This window comes from Nasonia vitripennis, chromosome 1, assembly GCF_009193385.2.
Source record: "Nasonia vitripennis strain AsymCx chromosome 1, Nvit_psr_1.1, whole genome shotgun sequence".
In the NCBI taxonomy this organism is placed as follows: domain Eukaryota; kingdom Metazoa; phylum Arthropoda; class Insecta; order Hymenoptera; family Pteromalidae; genus Nasonia; species Nasonia vitripennis.
Genome location: NC_045757.1, coordinates 8786572 through 8808500, shown reverse-complemented (window position 1 = coordinate 8808500; position 21929 = coordinate 8786572). Strand labels below are relative to the sequence as shown.

The window sequence follows — 21929 nt, the reverse complement described above, 5'->3', positions numbered from 1 at the left end:
GATGACGAACTTGTGTTTACTTTTATTTGATATAAAAATGAGCTTTGTAGAATACTCCCGTGTTGTTGACGCTCTAATTTCCGTGGCTCGTTGAAGCGAAGTATTCATGGACGTTTTCGATCATGTTTAGAAGATTGTTAGTGGTTTCAGGCCATTCCTGGTGCATGATGATGCCGACGAGGATCGACGAGCGAGAATGTGACCCGAAGAGGGTAGGAAGACGCGAACAAAAAACTTTCCTATTCCAGCCAAGAATAGCTTCGAGAGTTCGTTTATTTGGAAGCATGCAATAGACTTGTTGATCATGTGAGATATTTTCTTTTACCTAGATTTCCATTATGTTGTGCAAATAGGATGCGTAAGTTTATGCGAACATACAGGTCTTTTTTATTATTGTTTATAAAGAGGATTTATATATGTATCTATCATTTTTTATTGCATTATTACAACAATTATTTTATCAAAGTTTATACACATATTGTTCAATCAAAAAGATACTATTATACTTTAAAATATATTTCTATAATCGTACTTTCTTATAAAAATGTTTTTTGCATGGCTTTAATTTTATTTCCCAGTTACATTTTGGGAATATTATGTATTACGCTGATATAAATGCACAATCATCAACTAATGTAATTATAAAGATTCAACAATTTGCATACCTAAACAAACAATAAAAATGCTCATGGATGAAAAGGCTTATGTCTCTGACACCATCAGCTCAATTTTTCTATTCTGAAATTTCACTGAAAGTAGTGAATGGATGCACCGTTCTTGGGTTCCGTCGGGAAAACGTAACGCATCAAGTCGAGACCTTTCGCGCATTCATCATTGTGATAAAATTTCTTCTTCAGGTTCTCGACAAAATCTTCGACTCTGTCATTAGTCGTCATCGCGACTACGCAACCGCCCCAACTGCGAACAAATTAAATTTTGAATTCAATTAATTTTGTAACATTTCTCATTTTAATGCAAAGAAAAAATGAGAACATAGCTATTCTTGAATTCCGATATTAAATCTCGCAAATGGAGCACATGTAATTACAAGCGCGCAAACTAACGAGCATACCTAAAACCCAAAGCCCGAAAATAAAGCAGTTCTCTAGAGCACTATTTGCTAATTTATTTTGCAGCTCACACAAACATGCAGCCGTATAAAATTATCAGAGGCGTCGCCAAGCTTGATTGGAAAGTCAAAGCTTAGGTAAACTAGAAGTACTGCTGCTGATTGAACTAACCGGTCGAAAGTGTAGAATTGCTGAGAGAATTGCCGCGAGTTACGCTTCAAAGCCGAACTCTATGTTATCGCTTTCACGAGACGTGTGTGGTTCTGCGAAGCTATCAGTGCAAATAAACCACTTTCAAAAGTTGCCCATTGTGCATTTACAATGAGCGTATAAACTATCTGTTAAATTGACGTTTAATTTGTCTTATCGCTTGCTGAAAGAATTTATTCCATGTGTACAGCTATGTATAAGCCTCGAAAGTAGCTTATTCTCTAGTGGTAAGATTTTGAAATGCTGCAATGTAGCCTTATTATTTAATTTCTATGAATCGAATGTTCTGATTGAAGTATTTCGAAAAGTGTTCCGACACAATCCAGTACCGTCCAGTGTACGTGACTGTTTACAACAACGTCGACCTGTTATTGAGAGCGGAATATATTTTTGACTGTGCAGGTATTATCCACGACTTTTTGCGGTGATTGCATTTCTGCTGCGCAGGCAAGGACTTTATGAATATTTATACACGTTGTTGGGATTACTGTATTGTTTGAGAAATATACATGCAATACAAGCTTTTTGAGAAACTGTGCGAAAATTGATTTTGTATTTCCAAACGTATCATTATTCTGGGAAATTTTCAGATTTCGCTATGGGTATGCACACGCTTTTGTTGAAGATCTCAAATTTCCTGAAAAAACTAACGTGTATCTAAGAAAACTTAACTACAGCTGCACTTTATCTAGAAAAAGATTAAGTTCCTGCCAGCTCACGATCTTTTATGCTCAGTACGAGTAACCCAGTTACAAAGATTACACATTCAGGCCTGATCATATCTGCAACTCATAGAATTCTTTTTAGTGCTTTTCCTATAAAGTTGAAACTGTTTTTCCCTGATACATTTTTTATACAGTGCTTTTTGTACCTAAGACACATCTTATATAAAAGAGGAAACTTTCTACGGGAGAAACAGAAGAATAATATAAAGCTCGTAATTATAAAGCGTGTCAAGTTCCTTATATAAGTGTCTTATTAGCTGTATCCATTTATACTTTTATTCTCAAGTCTAAAATATAATTATAACAAGCATAAAGCTTGCAGAAATTCATAAAGCAACCTCTGTCTATATTTGTAAAGCTTAAACTTTAAAAGTAAAACACTAATGCACAACTGGAGTATAAAACTTGCTCTTCTCTAAAGCAAACATTGATAGAACAGCTTCGCAACTCAATAGCTAAGATTCAATCTCAATCTGAAGATTTCTACGGCATCAAAGAAAATATGTATACAATACGATACATATATAAAAATGCTAATTACCCAGCTCCAGTTAATCTGGCCCCAAGGGCTCCACAAGCGTTGGCCGCTTCGACGAGCACATCGATCCTCGGATGGCTACACTCGTACAAACTCTGCAAGCTCGAGTGGCTACTGGACATGAGGTTGCCGAGCTGGCGCAGACGGTCCGCTGCGTCCAGGTCTTTGCTCTCGCACACGCTGCGGAACGACAACACTCGGGCTGCCTCTGGGAATTGAAAGATAACAGGGAGAGATGGTTAAGATGTGGTCTAGTAAGTTTATACTTGTTTTTGTAGTTTTGAAATGTACATAAAGTTTTGATCATTATTAGATTCTTTCTTGTTCAAACCGAAAGATAGTAAAGCACACTTTTAATTACTTTTTGAAATTAAAACTTACCAAGATTTATCACAGTATAGTGATCATTCACCTTATGTATTATCAGTCTCAACTCGACTTTTTATCTAATATTGGTTTAGCTCATCTGCGATAAAAATTACGCGAATGCTGACCTTGGTTTATCATGAACTCCAAATAATCATAAGTTCGTTGATGGATGAACAAAATTTAAAGAACTAACACTAATTTTTGGAAATCTATAAGTAATACAACTTATCATTGAAGCACAAAGAGTAATTAAGAAAATAAAATAATTATATTTTAAATATAAATTGAAGTAAATCACTACTCTATACGTATAATCAGACGTCTATTATCCTAAGTTGATCTCAAGAATGAAGATAATCACCAAATAAATCTTAATTACTTGTTTGATAACTAAAACTGTTCAACAAATCTTAACCTTACTTTTTCTCAGCTTCGTGCACATCATAACACGCAGAATTAAACGAAGACTAGCAAAATTCCTATAGAATCGATTGGACAAACCGTTATTTGCAAGGCAAATCCAGTCCCTTAGCGACCTCTGGCCTAAATCGATTTAGCTCGCGTAACGTTCGCAAAAATAATTTTTGCGCTCATGTGTACCTACCAACGCTTGCTTTTTTTCATCCTGTAAAATACGATCGCGTGATTCGCACATCGTTTCTTTTCTTGCTGGCGCATGTGAGGAATCGAGCTATCTAGGGGTCGGAAAGAAGGTGCGGAAGATTCGGAAAAAATAAGATTACGTGTACAAGGATTAAAAATTAAGTGGATTCATGGCAGGGGATGGACGAGAACGAAAAGTGACGGCTGCCGCCCAAAATAAAGTGCACCGACGGCATCAATTATTTTGGGAGGACTGAACTCGTTGGAATGTGGTTGTTAATGTTTGATGATGGACTCGAACTTCGAATGATGTGTTTTCATTGGAGTTGACTAGTGGAAAATTAAACTGTCAGTATTGCCAAGAAAATTTTTTTGTTTAATCGCTATAAACAAGTTGCTAAAAAAAGTCCGAGCAGTGAAGAAGGATAAAAATGATTGTGCAGATAGCCCGAGATAGAGGCGGTAAAGAATTTTAAGTAAAAAAACTTAAGTGCCACTCGAGGGCTGCTGAAAGGAAATAAGAAATAAGGGAGCCAAGGGCATAAAGTAAAAAAAACGGTGCAATCTATGATTTAGCTGTGGGCTTTCAAAGTTTAAATCTTTGTGACAAAACTCGTGATTACGATTAAGCATGCTGCGGGTGATTTAATTACTTAGGAGTCGCTAATTTTGAAAATTGTCGTTCGTGAGATTTGATTACAGGGTAATGAAGACACGTGACAACGTGTAAACGCATGCTGCTATGTGCGTAAAACTCGGATGACCTAAGGTATATCAATTGTTATTTACATTTTATTTAGGTCGCATTTAATTACAAAATACGCACAAGCGTTAAATTAATTAGAATTTTGATAATTTTATTTTATTACAAAAATTGCGACTTTGATTTTATTTGGAAAAAAAGTGACGATACAGCATTGTACCCTGCTTTGTTTTCTTTGTTACTTCAATAACTGTCATGCGTATATTACACAAGCTTCATAAAAACAAATAAAGGCTGCTCAGGAGATAAAGTTGTATCACGATTCACGTTACGAAATGTTTGGGGGCTTGAATCGAATAACACGAATCTCATGTCTTGAACAGAGCAAAGATCTTCGTAAGATTGTCTTTTTGCGTACGAATTCGTATGGATGTTTGCAAAAAAATATTTACCAAGAAAAGTTTTCGCTTTATAGCAGACAGGAAAATTTCGACAACGAACGTAAACAGCTACAACGCAAAAAAGTAATTATGCGCGACACACTCTCTGCGCGGGCACATACAATTTCAAATTTAATAAGCAAGAATATTAATGCGTTTACCACCGAATAACGTCATCCTGCACCATCGCCGAAGAATAGAGGGCTCCCCCTATACACCGAAAAAAGAAAAATATTTACGAAAAGCGCGCGAATGTTATTATGCAAATAATTTGAATAATATTTGATATGAGCGAACGCGACGCAATTTTTCGGCTTAGTCATAAATATTTCCTGCTAACCCACAGGAGTCAAACATTACGCCGTTGTGACGGCTGTTCTAAGTATATACTTGACGTGGCGGAATATATTTGGGAATTTTTCCTCTAGAGTCTTGACGACGATTGAAAACGGCGCTCGAATGTAAATGTGAAAAGCTCGCGTGAATGTATCGTGCATAATTCGGCGAAGGGTGAGTTTTGCATGGATGTGACGTTTGCGATCTTTCTTTGGAAAGGGCAGATGACGAATTTCATCGTCGTACACTGAAAAAAAAACACAGCCATTTTAACTGATTAGTCCAGGCGCTAGACCGAGTTTGTCGCAAATCGATGTCCAGTCGTCCACCAAAGGTTTTTTTTACGTATTTTGACCTGCTGAATCCGAATTTCGAAGGTGGACCGTCCAAAAATGCATCCGTAAAAAGTTATAAACAATTTAATTGTTTAAACTGCTCTAAAATTGATACAATTAATGTCGGGTAAATTCTAAACGAATTTAATGTAACTGTGTTCATATACCATCATGAACCTTTTTGCAGAATTGAAAAATTGTAGTTAGAACCAGAGATTTTGCAAATTTAGTGCAAAAAGGCAGGTTTTTCTCGCTTGGCGCCCGGGCGCATTAAGTGTTCGTATCGTACCTTTCGTTCTACTTTGAATTATTGTACATAGTAAATATAATTTTAAAGAGTAAGTATTTTTATATATTTGTATTTACTAAAAACAACATTCAATTGTTTAAACAATGTAATTTGTTATTGTATTTGTTTATAAACTCGCTTGAAATTTTTATCAGAGAATAAATATAAAAACTCCGTAGTGAAATGAAACTATTTTTATATATTTTTTATAATAAAATGATTATACACAAAGAAAGACATGAATTATACGTATTTTTATGGAATTTTTCTCATTATGTAAATATAGTATTACAATTGAATCGATTTTTATAATTCGTGTTCAGGTTTATTTGCAAACTGTACCTCATTAAATTTATTTTTGCACGTCTGTTTGCGTCTACAAAAACAGAAGGAACAACACGATATTTCTGCTGACACACAAGAACAAGATTTAGTCGAACAAACTTTGCAAGTAAACTAATTCGTCGGCTGGTGGAAGTAAAATTTGCACAGGTTCTGGCAAAAGCAAATTATTGTCTTCCTTCCAACCAAATAATTTTGGATTCAAAGGTTCAATATTATTATTTAAACAGTTTATTTTCCTCTTCGTCATTCATCTTATTCTTATGAACATTAATAATATAACAAACTATAACGTGTTCAGTAGCACTGCGCTGCGTAGACTGCGTAGCGGAATAGAATGAACAAGCGCGCGACTTGTATTCTTATAAACAAGTTAAAACTTGATCAACAAACACGCTGCGGCGCGTGTATGGCGCGAGTTTGAAATTTGTCATAATTAGTTTTTTCTTGCAATTCACAATTACATTTCATAATCATAATCATTATAATTAACATTCAATAATTTTATTTAATAAAATGTACAGATTTCGAAAAATAGTACATATCATTAAATATGATATGCCACATTTTGCGCCTTTTATTCTCAAGCAAAAATACGTTCGCTTTTTTTTGCGGTACAAAATAAAACAAAAAATTATATGTTTAATAATTCCCACAAACACAATTACATAAAAAAATTACAATGTTTTTATATTCATTCTCTGATAAAAATTTCCAGAAAATTTACAAATAAATTATAATTTTTTTATTTTCTCATATAATTACTCATTGTTTAATCAATTGTATGTTGTTTTTTGTAAATACAAATATATAAAAATACTTACTCTTTAAAAATATACTTACTATGTGCAATAATTCAAAGTAGAACGAAAGGTACGAGATGAACACTTGATGCGCCCGGGCGCCAAGCGAGAAAAACCTGCCTTTTTGCACTAAATTTGCAAAATCTCTGGTTCTAACTACAATTTTTCAATTCTGCAAAAAGGTTCATGATTGTATATGAACACAGTTACATTAAATTCGTTCAGAATTTACCCGACATTAATTGTATCAATTTTAGAGCAGTTTAAACAATTAAATTGTTTATAACTTTTTACGGATGCATTTTTGGATTGTCCACCTTCGAAATTCGGATTCAGTGGGTCAAAATACGTAAAAAAACCTTTGGTGGACGAGTGGACATCGATTTGCGACAAACTCGCTCTGGCGCCCTGACTAGATCTCGCACCAGTAATTCGTCATTTTATGAAGACTCGCCAAAATTACCGTAGAGTTCAGCAGTTTTAAAGAATCAGTTCGGTCGTTTTTGCTGGTGTCCCGCGTAACCGACCAATTTTACGAGTCGCGACTCGCCAAAACTACCAGTGGCACACCGTTGTTCTTACTGAACAGTCGTTACGGTGGCAGAACGGTTAAAACTACCGGTCTTTACAACAGAAACGACTGTGTTTTTTTCAGGGTATTGTGCACAAGTGGAAAAGTAGTGCGTACCTTCGAAGACGTGAAGAGCTCGCTGCCTGAGTTTGAATTTCTGCGTTGTGTCAACCGGTACTTTCGATATCCTGTTCAATTCTTCCGGCGTTGTGTCTAGTATTTGGCATATCTAGAATTAAAAAATGGCCTTTGATCAACTACATTTAATTGAAACTGTTCGAAGTTCATAGCTGCGTTCAATTAATCAAACGTACGATCGATATTCCACGCGTAACCCGAATTTACAGCCTACCGGTCGAAGCACCTAATCAAACGCATCGCGTTACAATATATTGCAATGCGATCAAGAAATTCATACGCAATATTGCCATCCACGAGTTTCCATCGCGCAATTTTCAACACGACCCATTCTCTTCTTATGCCACTGATTACGAAGAACAAAATAAAAGAAAACGAAAAAACGATCGACATAATCAAGATACTCTCTCCCGAGCACGTGCGCAAGCTCAACTATATACGGTCTATTTCGCGCTTGCGCGTATATATACACACTGCAAAGTCCAATTCACTTCCTTGACGAGTCAGCTTGCTCCGATCGTATTTTCCTTTTATGACTAGCGACCCAAACATAACGAGCTATACCGTTCGTCCCGCTTATCAGTGGTGGTGTGTGTGTGTGTGTGTGTGTGTATGTGTGTGTGTGTGTATATATATATATATATATATATATATATATATATATATATATATATATATATATATATATACACATTTAGGTACCTCTTTGTGCTCGTACGGCGGCTCGTGAAGTTCACGGCTGACGATCGCGGCCATCTCTTCGAGGCTTGCACCCAATAGCTGCTGTACGTCAATGAGCTTCTGCACAGAATGCCACTCTAGGCCTCTCCTCCGCGCCATGACCTGCAGTTTCGATACATACGGAGACATGTTGCTATAGTTCGAGAGAGGTGCGATACGATGGATTTTTTGTTTTATGGCGAGCTTTGGTCGTATGGTATAGTAGGGTATATGAGATAGTGCGAAGCTTGGAGGTGATTTCGTTTTATGGAAGGTGTGTGGTTTTATGAGGGTAGTTGAGTTTTTGTCTTGGTCATTTTCAATGTAATGATGAAATAATTTAAAATATATTTTTTTCCTAACTAGGAATGAAGGCGCGCTTTGCGCGCTCCTTATTCTATCTATCTCTAATAACCCTGGTAGAAAAAACAACATAAGTTTTGGGTACACTAATTTCTGCTAATATTTTTACCATATTACCTACCATATGTTACCATATTCTGTAATACTTTTAATATAAATATATTAACAACGCCCAAAGTCGTTGTCGTTAAGGTCTGAGAAGTGAATTTGAAGAAAAGTTCAGTAGAAGAGTCAGTGAGTATAAGCCTATTATTACAACCCTATTCATTTGCATTGTAAAAAAGCTAGGCAATTGAAATTTTACACAGATACTTGATATGCTACCTATAAAAACATGTAATCCAGATGATTTTAATTTAACTGTTTTCATTCATATTTTCACATTGAGGCACATGTGAATTTTTTAATTTGGCGGGTCACATTTTGCTTATAGGCAATTACGCAGTAAATACTATCTCTAGCACATTGTATTTTTGGTTTTCAGTGTATTTTTACATGAAGAAAGTGATAAATATTTTGCCTTTCTTGTCAAGACATTAATAAGAATTTTAACTCTTAACAGTCGTGAGAGATTTTGAGATCGATGCCTATTTCTCTATTTTTGCATTTGCTCTCATTCGAAAACTAACGGGTCTAGAGAGCGCATATTTTACATATAGATTTATTTTGTGTCAATGAAACAATATACAAAGTTCAATTAACCTTAACTGAAATACTTTTTATTTCGATTCCGACACTGATGTGAATAACTTATACGACTAAATAATTATCATGGGTGTTGAAGTCGAAATCAAAAGTATTTCAGTTAAGGTCAATTCAACTTTAAATATTTTCACAACCAAAACAGAAATATATATGCAAAAAATGAGCTCTCTAGAAATTAGTTTTTAAATGAGAGCAAATGCAATGCAATGGAAAAATCTCAAAATCTCTCACAACTATTAAAAGTAAATATTCTCATTAATGCCTTAACAAAAAAGCCAAAATATTTATCATTTTCTCCAGGTAAAAATACACTGGAAACCGGAAATACAATGTGCTAGAGATAGTAGTTACTGCGTGACTGTCTATAAGCAAAATGTGAGCCGCTAAATTAAAAAATTCACATTGCCGTTGGTGTGAAAATATGAATGAAAACAGTTCAATTATCTAGATTACATATTTTAAAATTTAAAGGACATTGTAGTGATAAACTCAAATTCACTGACTCGGATACTGAACTTTTCTTTAAATTCACTTCTTAAACCTCACCGTGGGCGACTTTGGGCACGGAGACACAATATATCTTTATACTTTTTATTCTTTTAATTGCACTTCTCACTTATATTTAAAAAAAAACTAAATAACATACACACACACACACATTATTACCTACTTCAAATAGGGTTAGGGTGACACTTTTCAATGCACATGTTTCAATACTACACTTTTGGTAATGATTAATTTATCAAGATTTCTTGTTGGTAATATTGCATATAGTTTTTTCTGAATCCGCTATTCAGATTTCATACTATTTAACCTCATTTCATTTTATTTTAAACACCTGAAAAATTTCTACCAGGGTTATGACTGTTATGAGGGTTATGAATTTAAAGCGTGCGGGTTCTCATCTGTTACCTAGGCAACCGACCATAGCAACCAATCAGAATCACGTATTAAAGGCTTCACAACCAAGTCCATCATTTTTTTAAGAGAGGATTCAAAAAATGCTTTTATTTTGGTTTTTTCTATTAATCACCGCATATTGTGTGTACTATTTACGCGAAATGATAAACGAATTATGAGACTAAAACCTACGTCAATTGCACTGAAAATCTACGGAATTCAGCCCATTGCAGAATGCGTTTGAACGCGAGCTGAATTGTTTGCCAGACTCAATTTATTTCGATAGCATCGATATCGTCAAACAAAATATTCGCAATTGTGTGCGTTAATAAAGCTCCGTTCAAAGCACGCGCTGTATACAATGTTATTGATTGCCAGCACGAGCTACCGACTGTTTTTATTGAAACTTTATTGGAAAAATTTAATATTGATGAAGCTTTCTCGAGTTATCGTCAATTCACCATAATCTCATCTTACAAATGTTCCCTGATGTAAATAATAGTAAATGGATCGAGTATAATCACCTGAGCTGCCAATCGGCACTCCAGTACTCTGGTGTTGAAGTCATTGGTTGCGGCCTTGTTATGGTCGGCCAAACTGTGGGCGATGACGAAAACCGCGTCGTCCGGCAGCGTCACATCGAATCCGCGTAATGGATTGAATTCGATCAGTTTCGCCGAACCTTCAAACATCGAAGGAAAATAGCCCCTGCTTTTCAGCTTGTTATACACATTAGATGTGCACTTCGAAATATTGGTTTTTCTTTTGTGGTTCAGGGGGGCAGCCGTGGCTTAGAAAATTCACAAGCAAAATGGACAATTTCGCATCGAATTTATTTTTTACGTTAAAGAAAGGACGCTAAGTAATTAAAACCTTGTATTGTTAATTATTTTTTTAACGCGAAAATCCAGCATATGTAATGGAATTAATTTTCTAAAAAGGCCTTTAATACAGAGGAGTAAACGTTAAGTAGAAAAGTCCGTGTACGGCAAGACGTCGCGTGGCAACACTGTGAGAAATTATGTACACAAGTAATCCCTCAAAATCGATTTGATAGACTCATCGAATGACCCGAGAGCAATTTCAAAAGCTCAGAGCCTGTCCGTGACAAATCGCAAGCGGAGAAGAGAGACAAAATGTTTTCTCACCAGCTTTTCCAAGAAAGGCGATCGCCTGATCCATTCCACCGCCTTGGGTGCCGATGTATCTCTCGGCGCTGGCGCTGACTGTTGCCATATCCTCCTTTGACATTTCGTGCTTCGATCCGGAAAAATATTAAATTTCAAATAAGATTTCAGTGTGGCTAGCTTGACGACAGCGTCGAGCTTTTTTCGTTGCTTACTCAAATATCATCCAACCGTACACGCTCTCATCCCTTATTCGAAGTATTTTCGTGCGAATGTAACAAATAAATTCGAAATTTTTTCATGTATCGCTCGAGCTTTTTTCTGTACTGCGGAACTGACCGCCCACTTCTTCAATTTCCGGGATCCATTAGCATTCATCACACAAAAGCATCCGCACACCCTCAAGGAATTGAGCTGCACGTATACAGCCGACCTTTTTTTTCTTCTCTTCGCTCATACGGTAAATAATAACGAAAGTTCATTACGGGAGTGAAAAAAAGAACAGAGGCTGCGAACGAGAAATAACCGGCGCGCGCGGGAGCAACGCTGAGAGGAATAAGGATGACAAATCGCGTGGCCCAAGGGAAGAGTTTTCCTCCCTGCAATCTTAATAGTTTTTGGCGGAATTGAAGGAAGAAGGGGCGAAGGGTCGGAAAAAAGACAAAGAAGGCTGGGTGGGGATAATTTTTGCGACCGCGAAATAAAACCAAGGGTTGAAAATTTTGCGCGTGGGATAATTTATTGAAATTAAGTTGAGCGTATTTTCATTTATATCAAAGGAAACGATTTTGGAAATGTTTGTTAAAAATTTTAAACGGAAATATTACGCATCGAATCGTTTTATGGAGAAAATGTTATTTAGAAATATTTTTAGATGCGTGGTTACAGCAGTGAAATCGAAAAGTATTTTTGTAATAGTTGATAGATTCTTTAAGTCTACTTCTTTACCCGGCGACTGCAGGATAAAGTCGTGAAATACATTTCTAATACAACTCCTAGTCTCCTACATTCATCTCCGTTCGTGTGTTGAAACCATTTCAACTATATTACTAAGTCCATTAATCTAGTTAAATCTGTCACGAGTTCTCAAAGCAAACCAAGCTCTTTTGCAACCGCGTCCTTTTATTCTCAATCGGCATCTTGCTAACGCCGAGGACGGACGTACGCTCGATTAGCCACTTTGAACCCTGGCACTTGCCGCGAGTAATTACCGCAAGCTCTATTAAAACAAGTTTTGCAATCGATAGTAATCGTCGCTGCTATTCGAGTTTTCGCGAGAGTCTAACGAGACTGGCTTGGACGTTGGCTTCTAGTTCTCGTAGATTTTGAATCAGTGTTGTACAGCCGAGGGACGAGGTAAAGTTGAACGAGCTTGAAAAAGCAGTTTGAGAATATGTCCGTTATGTAAAAAAGCCCTTTTTGTGAATTTAGTTTTACGTTATCGATATCCCCATTAAATTTTGGATGAAAAGAAAAAAATATTTTACGTGGAAAATTCGAGTATTGAAATTGGTGTGACAAATAAGAAGAATTAAATTTTTAAAACCGTACTGTAATGTTAAAAGTCTGTTAAATTTAATAATTCAATTTATGAAAGTGTTTCGGTAATCCTGCCGAAATCGATGCTTGGAATTTCATCTTTCATTCTTTACCAGAAAAGATATTACATTTATGCATGGAGGTATTAATACTGTTAACGCTATTATCGTGTATGCGCATGCGTAATATTGACAGTTATTTGAATTAACCGAAGCTTTTTTTTGAAAATTTCCATTGTTCTTGTTGTTAAAACCAAACACAGACGAAACAGCAGTCGAAATATTCGAAAATAAAAGAACTAAGTAAAATTTTAGAAAATCGAAACGCAAATATTGGTAATCAAATCAGCTGATAAAGCTTGGAACTTGGTTCGTATGAAACTGTTGGTTCGCAATCAACGATTATACATGTTTGTGCAATTACTTCCTATTTAGCTTTGCTTTATTTCGTTCACGCGTGATGTAAAACTTCGCAGTTGTAATCTGCAGCCGCTACATGCGCAGAACGTACTGTACAGTAACAGCTTGAAGTTGATACATCGCCTACCGCGCGAATTATGCGAATAGCAGTGATGAAATGAGAAGCTCGTATAGTCCGTACGAACTGCGAGGCATTAATCCTCGGGATGAAAATTCCGCCGTTTAGCGCTGTACGCTGGCGTTTCATTTTTTAAATAAATTTCACACCTTGAGAGCATCTCAAAAATGTTCGGAGGATTATTCTTTCGGCGCACTACTCGAAAAAATGTTAAATTAAGTTTCAAATCAAGACCTTTTGACCTACAGTTTAATTTTGCACAGTTACTAAATATTCACCGCCGCAATTCCCAGAATTCTAAACAAGCAACGACCTACCTGACTGGCGTGTACAGTAGCGAGCAGAGCAGCCGAGACGAGCGCGCTGGAGCTGGATAGTCCTGCGTTAGGTGGAATGTTGCCGCAAACTGCGGCGAGGACACCGCGTGGCCTGCGTTTTTCCGGAATGACCTCTAGGGCACCTTTGACCCCACAGAGAAAGTATTTGTACCAAGCTGGTCCAAGCGTGTGGTCGTCCAGTCGGAATTCCCTGTTTGTGTCGAGCGACAAGTCAAGCTTTGCTTTGTTCATTATGCTTTCCTTTTGTAAAAGGAAGAGACGTGCCTGATGCAATTCGCTGAAGGGGGGGGGGGCAAGGACGTAGTTCGGCGAACGTGTGTGCTGTGCTGGCTGCAGCTGCAGTGATTGAATTGTAAAGAGGACGAGGGACTGGAGAGATGTTCGGTTTGGCCGGATTTAACTGGATTTATGATAATACGTTTTATAATAAATTCGTTAAAAAAAAAGATTTTACTGGACATTTGAGTTTTTTTAAAATGACATGAAGTTACACTTTAAGTTTTGTTTGAAACATCGTGTATTGTCGTGGTTTATCCTTTCAGATTACTAATAACTACACATAATCACGTTACGAAATCATTTATGATATTGCATATTTGATACGATGGTATTGCATTCCCGAACATACTTAATTACTATTGCAAAATACTGCAGTATTTACTTTACCAAATTAACGCCAACAAAACTGAATAATTAGATGATTAAATATACTGGAATGCAAAGGCGGAGTCGGCTTTTCAAATTAAAAGTTATAATGAGATAATTTCTCTGGCGACTTGCGAACCCGTTTTAAGCACCAGCTCCAAAATTAATTTCGTGTCGTCAAACCATTATCTTCCGCCGAACACTTCGTTAAATCAAGTACTTCCTTGCCAGTTGCCTTTGTAGGGAGGCAAGCTCGTGTTTCGAGTGATTTCATTAACGTCACCTCGTCGTGACCCTCTGTAAATTACAATGAAAGGCATTTCGTCGTCGTCAGTTTTAAAGGATTTTTCTCGTTGAGCTTCGTGACCTTACGAACAACGGTCTACCATTTGCTACTTCATTTGAGCTTTGATGATTCACATTTATAATTTCGTTGTCATACTTCTCGGAAATAATCAACTGCGCAATAGGTATGGTTGAGTTATTATCACGTACCTTATTTCCTGCAGGTCGTTGTGCAGGTAATCCTGATATTTGCTATCGACGTTTGTTAGTCGAAGTGCGTCATCGTCATCTGATCTGCATACGGCCACCAAAACATCTTGTTCAATGGCCATGGGACAGACGGAGTAACCGCAGTAGTCGACATGCTCGCCGATCAAATTGACCCTGCCAAATCATCACCCGAATATAACAAACCCAACGCATTTTCTATACTAATTTTATCGCTATGAAAACATGAATTTTCAAATGCGGAAAAAAAATGATCGGGTTGCAGAAATAAAAAAAATTACGACGCAAACCCGGGAAATACAGATTTTACGGTGAAAAATAAAGGTATTGGGTGTTGCAAAGGGGAATCAAATAACGACGGAAATATAGGTATAGTCGAAGAGAAACGTCACCGGAAATAAAAATGAATGAAACTGCGTGCAAGCGCTTACCGTCCGGGCACTCTAACCAGGAACGAGGGCTCACGCTGGAAACGCGATCTGAAGTGCGACGCCAGTGCGTTGAGTCTGGCTTTTAACCTCTCATCGGGCTTTAGTATCGATATCGTTTCTCCACCGATCAGCGAACCGTTTTGCGCTGCCAACATTTCTGAAAGAAAAGATAAAATTTTGTACGAGTTGAAAGATGTGTCTTAGAATCGATAAAGTCAGACTAATAGGGCAAAAATCGAAGACCGGCTTCGAGACTCGTTAGTCATAGCCTCGTTGTAGTCTTTCGTTTCAACGTTAATTAAGTACTCGGGAATCTCGTGTATGCTCACAATGAGTGAATCATGCTATGCATCGTCCGCTGTAATAGGAGACCTGTACGTACCTACATACAATTCTTTTTACAAGTAGATACTTGACATTTTTATACAATGAAAATAAGTGTTTTTCCCTGCGTTCAAGTAATATTTTCTCCACATCGCTATAACACGTAAGACATCAGCGTATCACGGAGAAAATTTCTTAGCGTATACCTGATCGAGTTTTCCATAGCAAAGCCATCTCTTCTCTCGTATCTTCTTGGTATCAATTTTACCTAATTCGTAGAGCACTATCTATCCCGCTGCGATAGTTGCACGCGGTAGAGCAATTTTTCTCGATTAGAAAGTAATCAAATTTAATCATTTTTAGATATATTGGACTAAAATAATACGAAGTAATCTATTTTGCTAACGAATTACTTTGTATACATTTTTTGACATACTTTATCAAGCTATATTAAAATATTTCCTGATGTTGTTATTTCGATAAATTGTTGAGAAAGAAGTTCAAAGAAGTCAAACTTAGAACATGCTTCGAACATATTGTGCATGACCCTGAACAATACTATTACATTCCGTTCTATATTTATTTTTGTGACGGGTGCTGCAGAATTGTTCATGATTTTTGTAAACACATTCCAAGATTTTTATTATTGAATGCACTGATATATGCTTAACGCACGCACTTATAAGTATTGATTGCTCCAAAAATAAACAAACTATTGCAAAAGACACTGTCAACGACCTGCGATAAACTTTGACTCTATACCTCTTTAATCACTGCCTTTTAGCGGACCACAATTCATTTCACTTTTGCAATTGATTTCAGTAGTGATACAGAATTTATTCTCTTATTTTCGCCACCAACGACTTTCCATTGATAACAGTAATATCGAATCATAAAATATGATGGAAAAACAATAAAAATATTTTGCTGTGAGATTTATATTATAGTATCATTGTCTGCAATATATATTAAGTTTTTTTGTGTTTGTTTAAAGTAAATCAGATCAAAGTTCAACTTTGTTTTATACACATAATTAAACTCATCTTCGTCTCGTGGTTTTATAATTTTATTTACGCTAAAATAGATCTTAGATTAAAAAGAGCAGAAGCGCTTGATGTCCATTGTTCTTGATTTATTATTAATTTTCCAGGTTTGAAATATGTGAAGCTGTATAAAATTGAATCATTTCTATAGAATGATTGAATACTCGAATGAAAGCAGAGGTAAACATTGTTTTTTTTCGTTTTATTAATTCGTATTTTTTTAGCCGCTATACGGTTTGATTACACACAGCATGGCGTGCAATCAAATACGCAAAATTCGATTATATTCATCAACAATAAAAAAAAAACAGATTTATATGAAAGCGATGTTTTCGATTGAAATGATCATCTCGAGAGCTAGTTTTAATCGTGAAAAGAATAAACGGAAACGAGCAAAATACGCAACGGTAAGATAAGAAGAGTAGAATAGAAAAGATAGTGCGACGTGTAAAAGAGTACAGTAACAACACTGCACAAGAGTAACTGTAAATAATTCATGGACATTGAATGCAGGTACATGTATGATTATTGTAAGTAACAAGAATTCTTGCGAATACGATATTGTACTGTGTAATGCGATCGGAGACAAACTTTGTACAGCCGTTTATACGTATTTTCAGCTGCGAAAATGCTAATTAGCGATATTTTAGAGGGGTTTTATTTGCTCTAGCACAATTGAGAATGTCTCAAATTCCTGCCGATCACTTTTCTTCAATCAAGGGTATAATCCAAAAAACAAAATACAATCAAGTAAAAAAAATGATTACCTTCGGTAATCCAAATCAGCGTTTCAGTCCAAAACAATCACTTCGAGCACCAAGCAGTCTAGGCACCACGCTGCACACCGCTACCACTGTTCAACGTAGATGTACGTATGTACAAACACCACAAGCCACTGGTTGTACTTGTAAACACGAAGCGCGCGCACGATCAGCTGACGACGACGACGACTGCGCTATATGCCTCACGATCGACTGACACAATGTGCTCCTCTCCGGTGTGTAACGAACATCCCAGCGAGCTTCTCTCACTCAAGGTCTAATCGCTTATCACTACTAATACCTCATGACTCACTCGATTTTTTACTCGCGCGCGCTACATTTGATATATCGTGTGAGGGCCAGACCAAACGCGAGCCGGTTTGTGCACAAGCTGTAGTTGGGCCTCGACTACAGTTATCGATTCAGGTAGAGCTGGTGCAGTAGTTGCAAGAATTGGCCGCCGCGTAGCGCGATGCTACGATTGTTGGCGGCCATCTGGAGTGCGACTAGTTTACTTGGGTTTTCGAGGTTGATTCGGTTTTGCAATTTGTGGAGATGAATTATTGTAATTACTTTGGTTATTCATTGCTCGTAATGTTGCTAATTTATTGAATCATAAAATAATGTGCATTGTGGCGATTTTTTTGTTGCAGGTGTTACGAAAGAACATTAATTGTAAAATATAAGACTGTGACTAATATGAATTAACTATTGAGTGTAGAATAGAAATTCCGAAGTTTATAATCCCACGGTACAACTTTTCTAACCGTTAAACTATCGCAATACCTTATCCATTTTACATTTTTGAAATCTGTTTCAAGCTTTTTAAATGATATATGAAGAAAGTCGATGTTACGCCTGAATCCACATGATTAACGAAGCTCCTAATATACGTAGATTAATTTTAATGTATTTTTCGATAGAAACCGGTTTTGCCGAGAACAAATCAGTCTCTGAATTGTATTTAGATATTACGAAATGCTGAACCGTTCGAGACCTCTATTGGCCGCAGTTGATAAAGTAGAAAGCGACGTTACAAACACTCGTAAGAGGCAGAAATCGATTTGCACAGCAGCTGCTATTGTTTGCCACCCTCGTCGCTGTCTGACGGGAAAGTGGGGAACAGTTTTAGCTTTGATCATTTGCCGAGCTTTGAGAGCAGTTGTGTAGGTGGCTCTCAGTGCCACTTTACATATAGAGCATAATCTAGATAATTTGCAATAGTATATCACAAAGTACGTTGCATTGTAAGTCAAAGCTTAAAAATATTTTTAACGTTGTAATGTTCATTAGTATTAAAAGAAATTGAGCCTATTCGAAATATTTTTGAAATTATGTTTTAGATAACTTCAGTAAAAGTCTAGAATAACTTATAAATTTAAATTGAAAAATATGTTCTTCAGAGGCGCTAAAAGTATCACTTGTTCGAATATTCATTTCCATAGAACCGCAAGCGTGTCGATTCAATATGTCGCATATTATTTTGTATCGATGGCCGATCGACTTGCATGTTAACTCGGCATTCATCTTTAAAAATATCCTATCGATAACCATGAATATCCATTCTGACTAGTTTATAATATAGATATGTGTACGCTGACAATATCCCGAAACATCGACTGTCACTTACATCAAAGGAACCCAAGATAGCAGCACCCGTACAAATTCAGATTTTGCAACAACGCAGTTACAGTTCTATTCAGTTACATCCCCCCCCCCCTATCAATTAATCCATCATCTTGCAATCAATCGCGATTCAAATGAAAATACATCCACCGTAGCGATCACGAATCTCGCGTTAAAAAATCCCACCGACCAACCCAATCTCGACATTTTCTACTACACCCCCGAAAAAAAATCAAACACGCACTTCAGCCCATCCCCGCGTCCTTATACATAAACCGTGATTTCCCCGCTGTTCTTTTTTCAGGCCTCCGACCAACCGAGCCTAAGCATCATAAGGCTCGCGTTAGTTTAATTCGCATTACTTCGCTCATAAATTCGGCTCGAGGGGCAGCGTAATAAAGTCTCTCTCTCTCTCTCTCTCTCTCTCTCTCTCTCTCTCTCTCTCTCTCTTTCTCCGTCGGATTCGTAACGGGCACACGACGGCACTTTTTGCCGAGGCTTGATCCCAGGCATTTTCCAGGCCGCTTGCTTTATCGCGTAGCCGGAGAGACCTGATCCGTCCCCTCTGTTCGTACCGCGGTGTTACAAGCTAGACGGCAATCGATGTTCGCTACTCGGCTGCTCGATTGTGTCTTATGGCTGCGCTTCGATTTTGCCTGCACGTGTCGCTGGATAGATGGGGGTGTTCTGGATTGCCGGAGGAATGATATGGCTGATTCGGAATTAATGCTTTCGTACGTTGCGTGTATGACACGTGTTTGGAGCGGAGGTTTCGTAGAACGTGGGTTCGCACGTTGATTTCTTGAAAAATTTGTAATCATCTGTACAGTATCTGTGGACAACGCAATCGCCAACAGGATATCGGCAATGTTTCACATCCAATCAATACAGCCCCCACTAATTCAATATCCCGCGGCAACATTATTCCTTCGACACGCTCATCTGGTCCATATCCTGTACAAATTCATCGACGTCGTGTACCATTTTCCAAGATTTATAGCCATCCAACCGAGTCACACGTCTGCAATAATTCATCTCTCGCGGCATAGAAAGAAAATCGGCGGAAGTACGACTCGGCGAAAGATGAGCGCGCGGAAAGAACGCACTTCGCTCCGGAAGCCGTCGGGGAGTGGGTATAAATTGAATCGGGCATAAAACGCTTCGCGCGCACGCCCTTTAAATTGCGGACTATAGTATGCTACTGCTGCTGCTGCGTCACCCTGCCTTTGCGGCGACCATTACGGAACGGAAAATGCCAATAACTTAGGAGGTATACGACGGGTCGGACAGTAGTTTTAGCCGCAGAGCTGGCCGGATTGTGGCGATTTTGCGGACGTGCTGATGTGAAAGGGTGGCGAGAGGGACGATAATTCAAAATTGGCGATGACTCTCTCGTATGAGTTTTTATTTCTCGGCAGTGTAATTTACGAAATAAACCAGTTCGAAATTCCAAGAGTAAACCGATTTTTTTTTGTAAATCAAGCATTCATTAGCAACCAACGTCGAACGCGTCAAAGCTAAAACGAAACGCGCATTTCTACTTAGAAGCTAATTAGCCGTTACACAACGTGTAAAACCCTTCTTCCCCGCCGCATCCACAAAAGTAGCGTCAACAAATCGTAAACCTCCTCCGCCCAATAAATAACTTTCACCTCCTCCCGAAAAAAAATACCCGCAGCTCATCAAGCAACATTCGACTCCACTCGTATTATACACGCGCTATGTATCGTCGGCGGCGGCATTCCGGCGTTGCGAGAATTTAGAGGAGAGAACGCGCGCGCCGCGAGAGATATTGCGACAAGAGCCCGTGCGCCGCCGCGCTAACGTGTAAATAAGCTCTCGCAGTTGCGCGGCTACTCTCTTTGTAGGTACACGCATACTTTTCGCGGATTCTTTCGAAGCGAGCGCGAGCATTTATTATACGTACGTCGCTGCTGAGGTACGCGCGCGCGGGACGACGACGGTATAGTGCTGCTGCTGCTGTTTTTGATTTAGAGAGACGATAGAGGCGCATTCCCGCCGATGCGTCTACTTGCTGAAATTACGTGCTCCTGAAGAGCTGTTGGAAAAGAAAGAGATGCATTGCCGGGAATTATAAGCGGTGATGGATGCGATTAGCTGGCGGAAGTGTTATAAGTCTCGATGAGGAAATTCACGCGCTAAAGCCCGACAAATATTTGAAATTTCTTGATTCAAGGCGCGTTTGTAAATCAAACCGTTTTCTCAAAAGCAATAATACGCTCAGTCCAGAGAAACAATGCCCTCGCGACTTTGCACTCGTAATCTCTCACCTTCTCACGCACTGTGCTCGGATTCCTAAGACCCCCTTCTCTTCCTCTCTCGCAGTATATTCCGTGTATTCACCTCCTCCTCCTCCCACGCGTTCCGGGTATGAAGCACCTCCTTCTCTCAATACACACAGTGTAGCCTAGCTCCAAACTACACGGAGCTTTGGTGGGCTTGCTTTATGAGCCGGTGGTTCGCGCAAGGTGATACGTCAACGTCATAATGGGAGATCGTAAATCCGAGTCGCGCGTGCCTAAACTCTCCTTCTGGAAGTACGGGAGAGATAGAACTACTGTATATAGCCAGGGCTAGCGCTGCACGCACTCGTGACGGTTTCTAATCCAGTTTGTTCATCGGACTGTACAGGAGAAAGGGCTGTCCTCGCAAATTTATGGCTATTATGCGTTGCTGAGCTCTCGCGCGAAGGCGAGCCTCGGGTTGCCGCTGGGGTCGTGTGGTCTCTCCCTCTCGAGGCGACTTACGCGAGGAGCGGCATTGTTACGCTCACTTGTCGCGGCTTTGTTTCCGAGTGCTGCGAGCCTCGGTTTATCAGTTTTAAGAATGTATTAGAGAACTTGCAGAGATATTATAGGTGCGTT

General features: G+C 38.2%; 1 protein-coding gene across 1 annotated transcript; it reads right to left on the bottom strand.

Annotated features, from left to right (window-relative positions):
• Positions 1-255: 255 nt before the first annotated feature.
• LOC100116833 (N-acetylgalactosamine kinase) lies at positions 256-17839 on the bottom strand. Its single transcript, XM_031926328.2, has 10 exons — positions 17425-17839; positions 15291-15447; positions 14842-15015; positions 13681-13891; positions 11309-11417; positions 10685-10842; positions 8175-8315; positions 7452-7563; positions 2547-2751; positions 256-918 (listed from the first exon to the last, which is right to left on the bottom strand). Exons 2-10 carry the CDS (start codon positions 15443-15445, stop codon positions 747-749), a joined length of 1437 nt encoding a protein of 478 aa, XP_031782188.1. The 5' UTR covers positions 15446-15447; positions 17425-17839; the 3' UTR covers positions 256-746.
• Positions 17840-21929: the final 4090 nt, after the last annotated feature.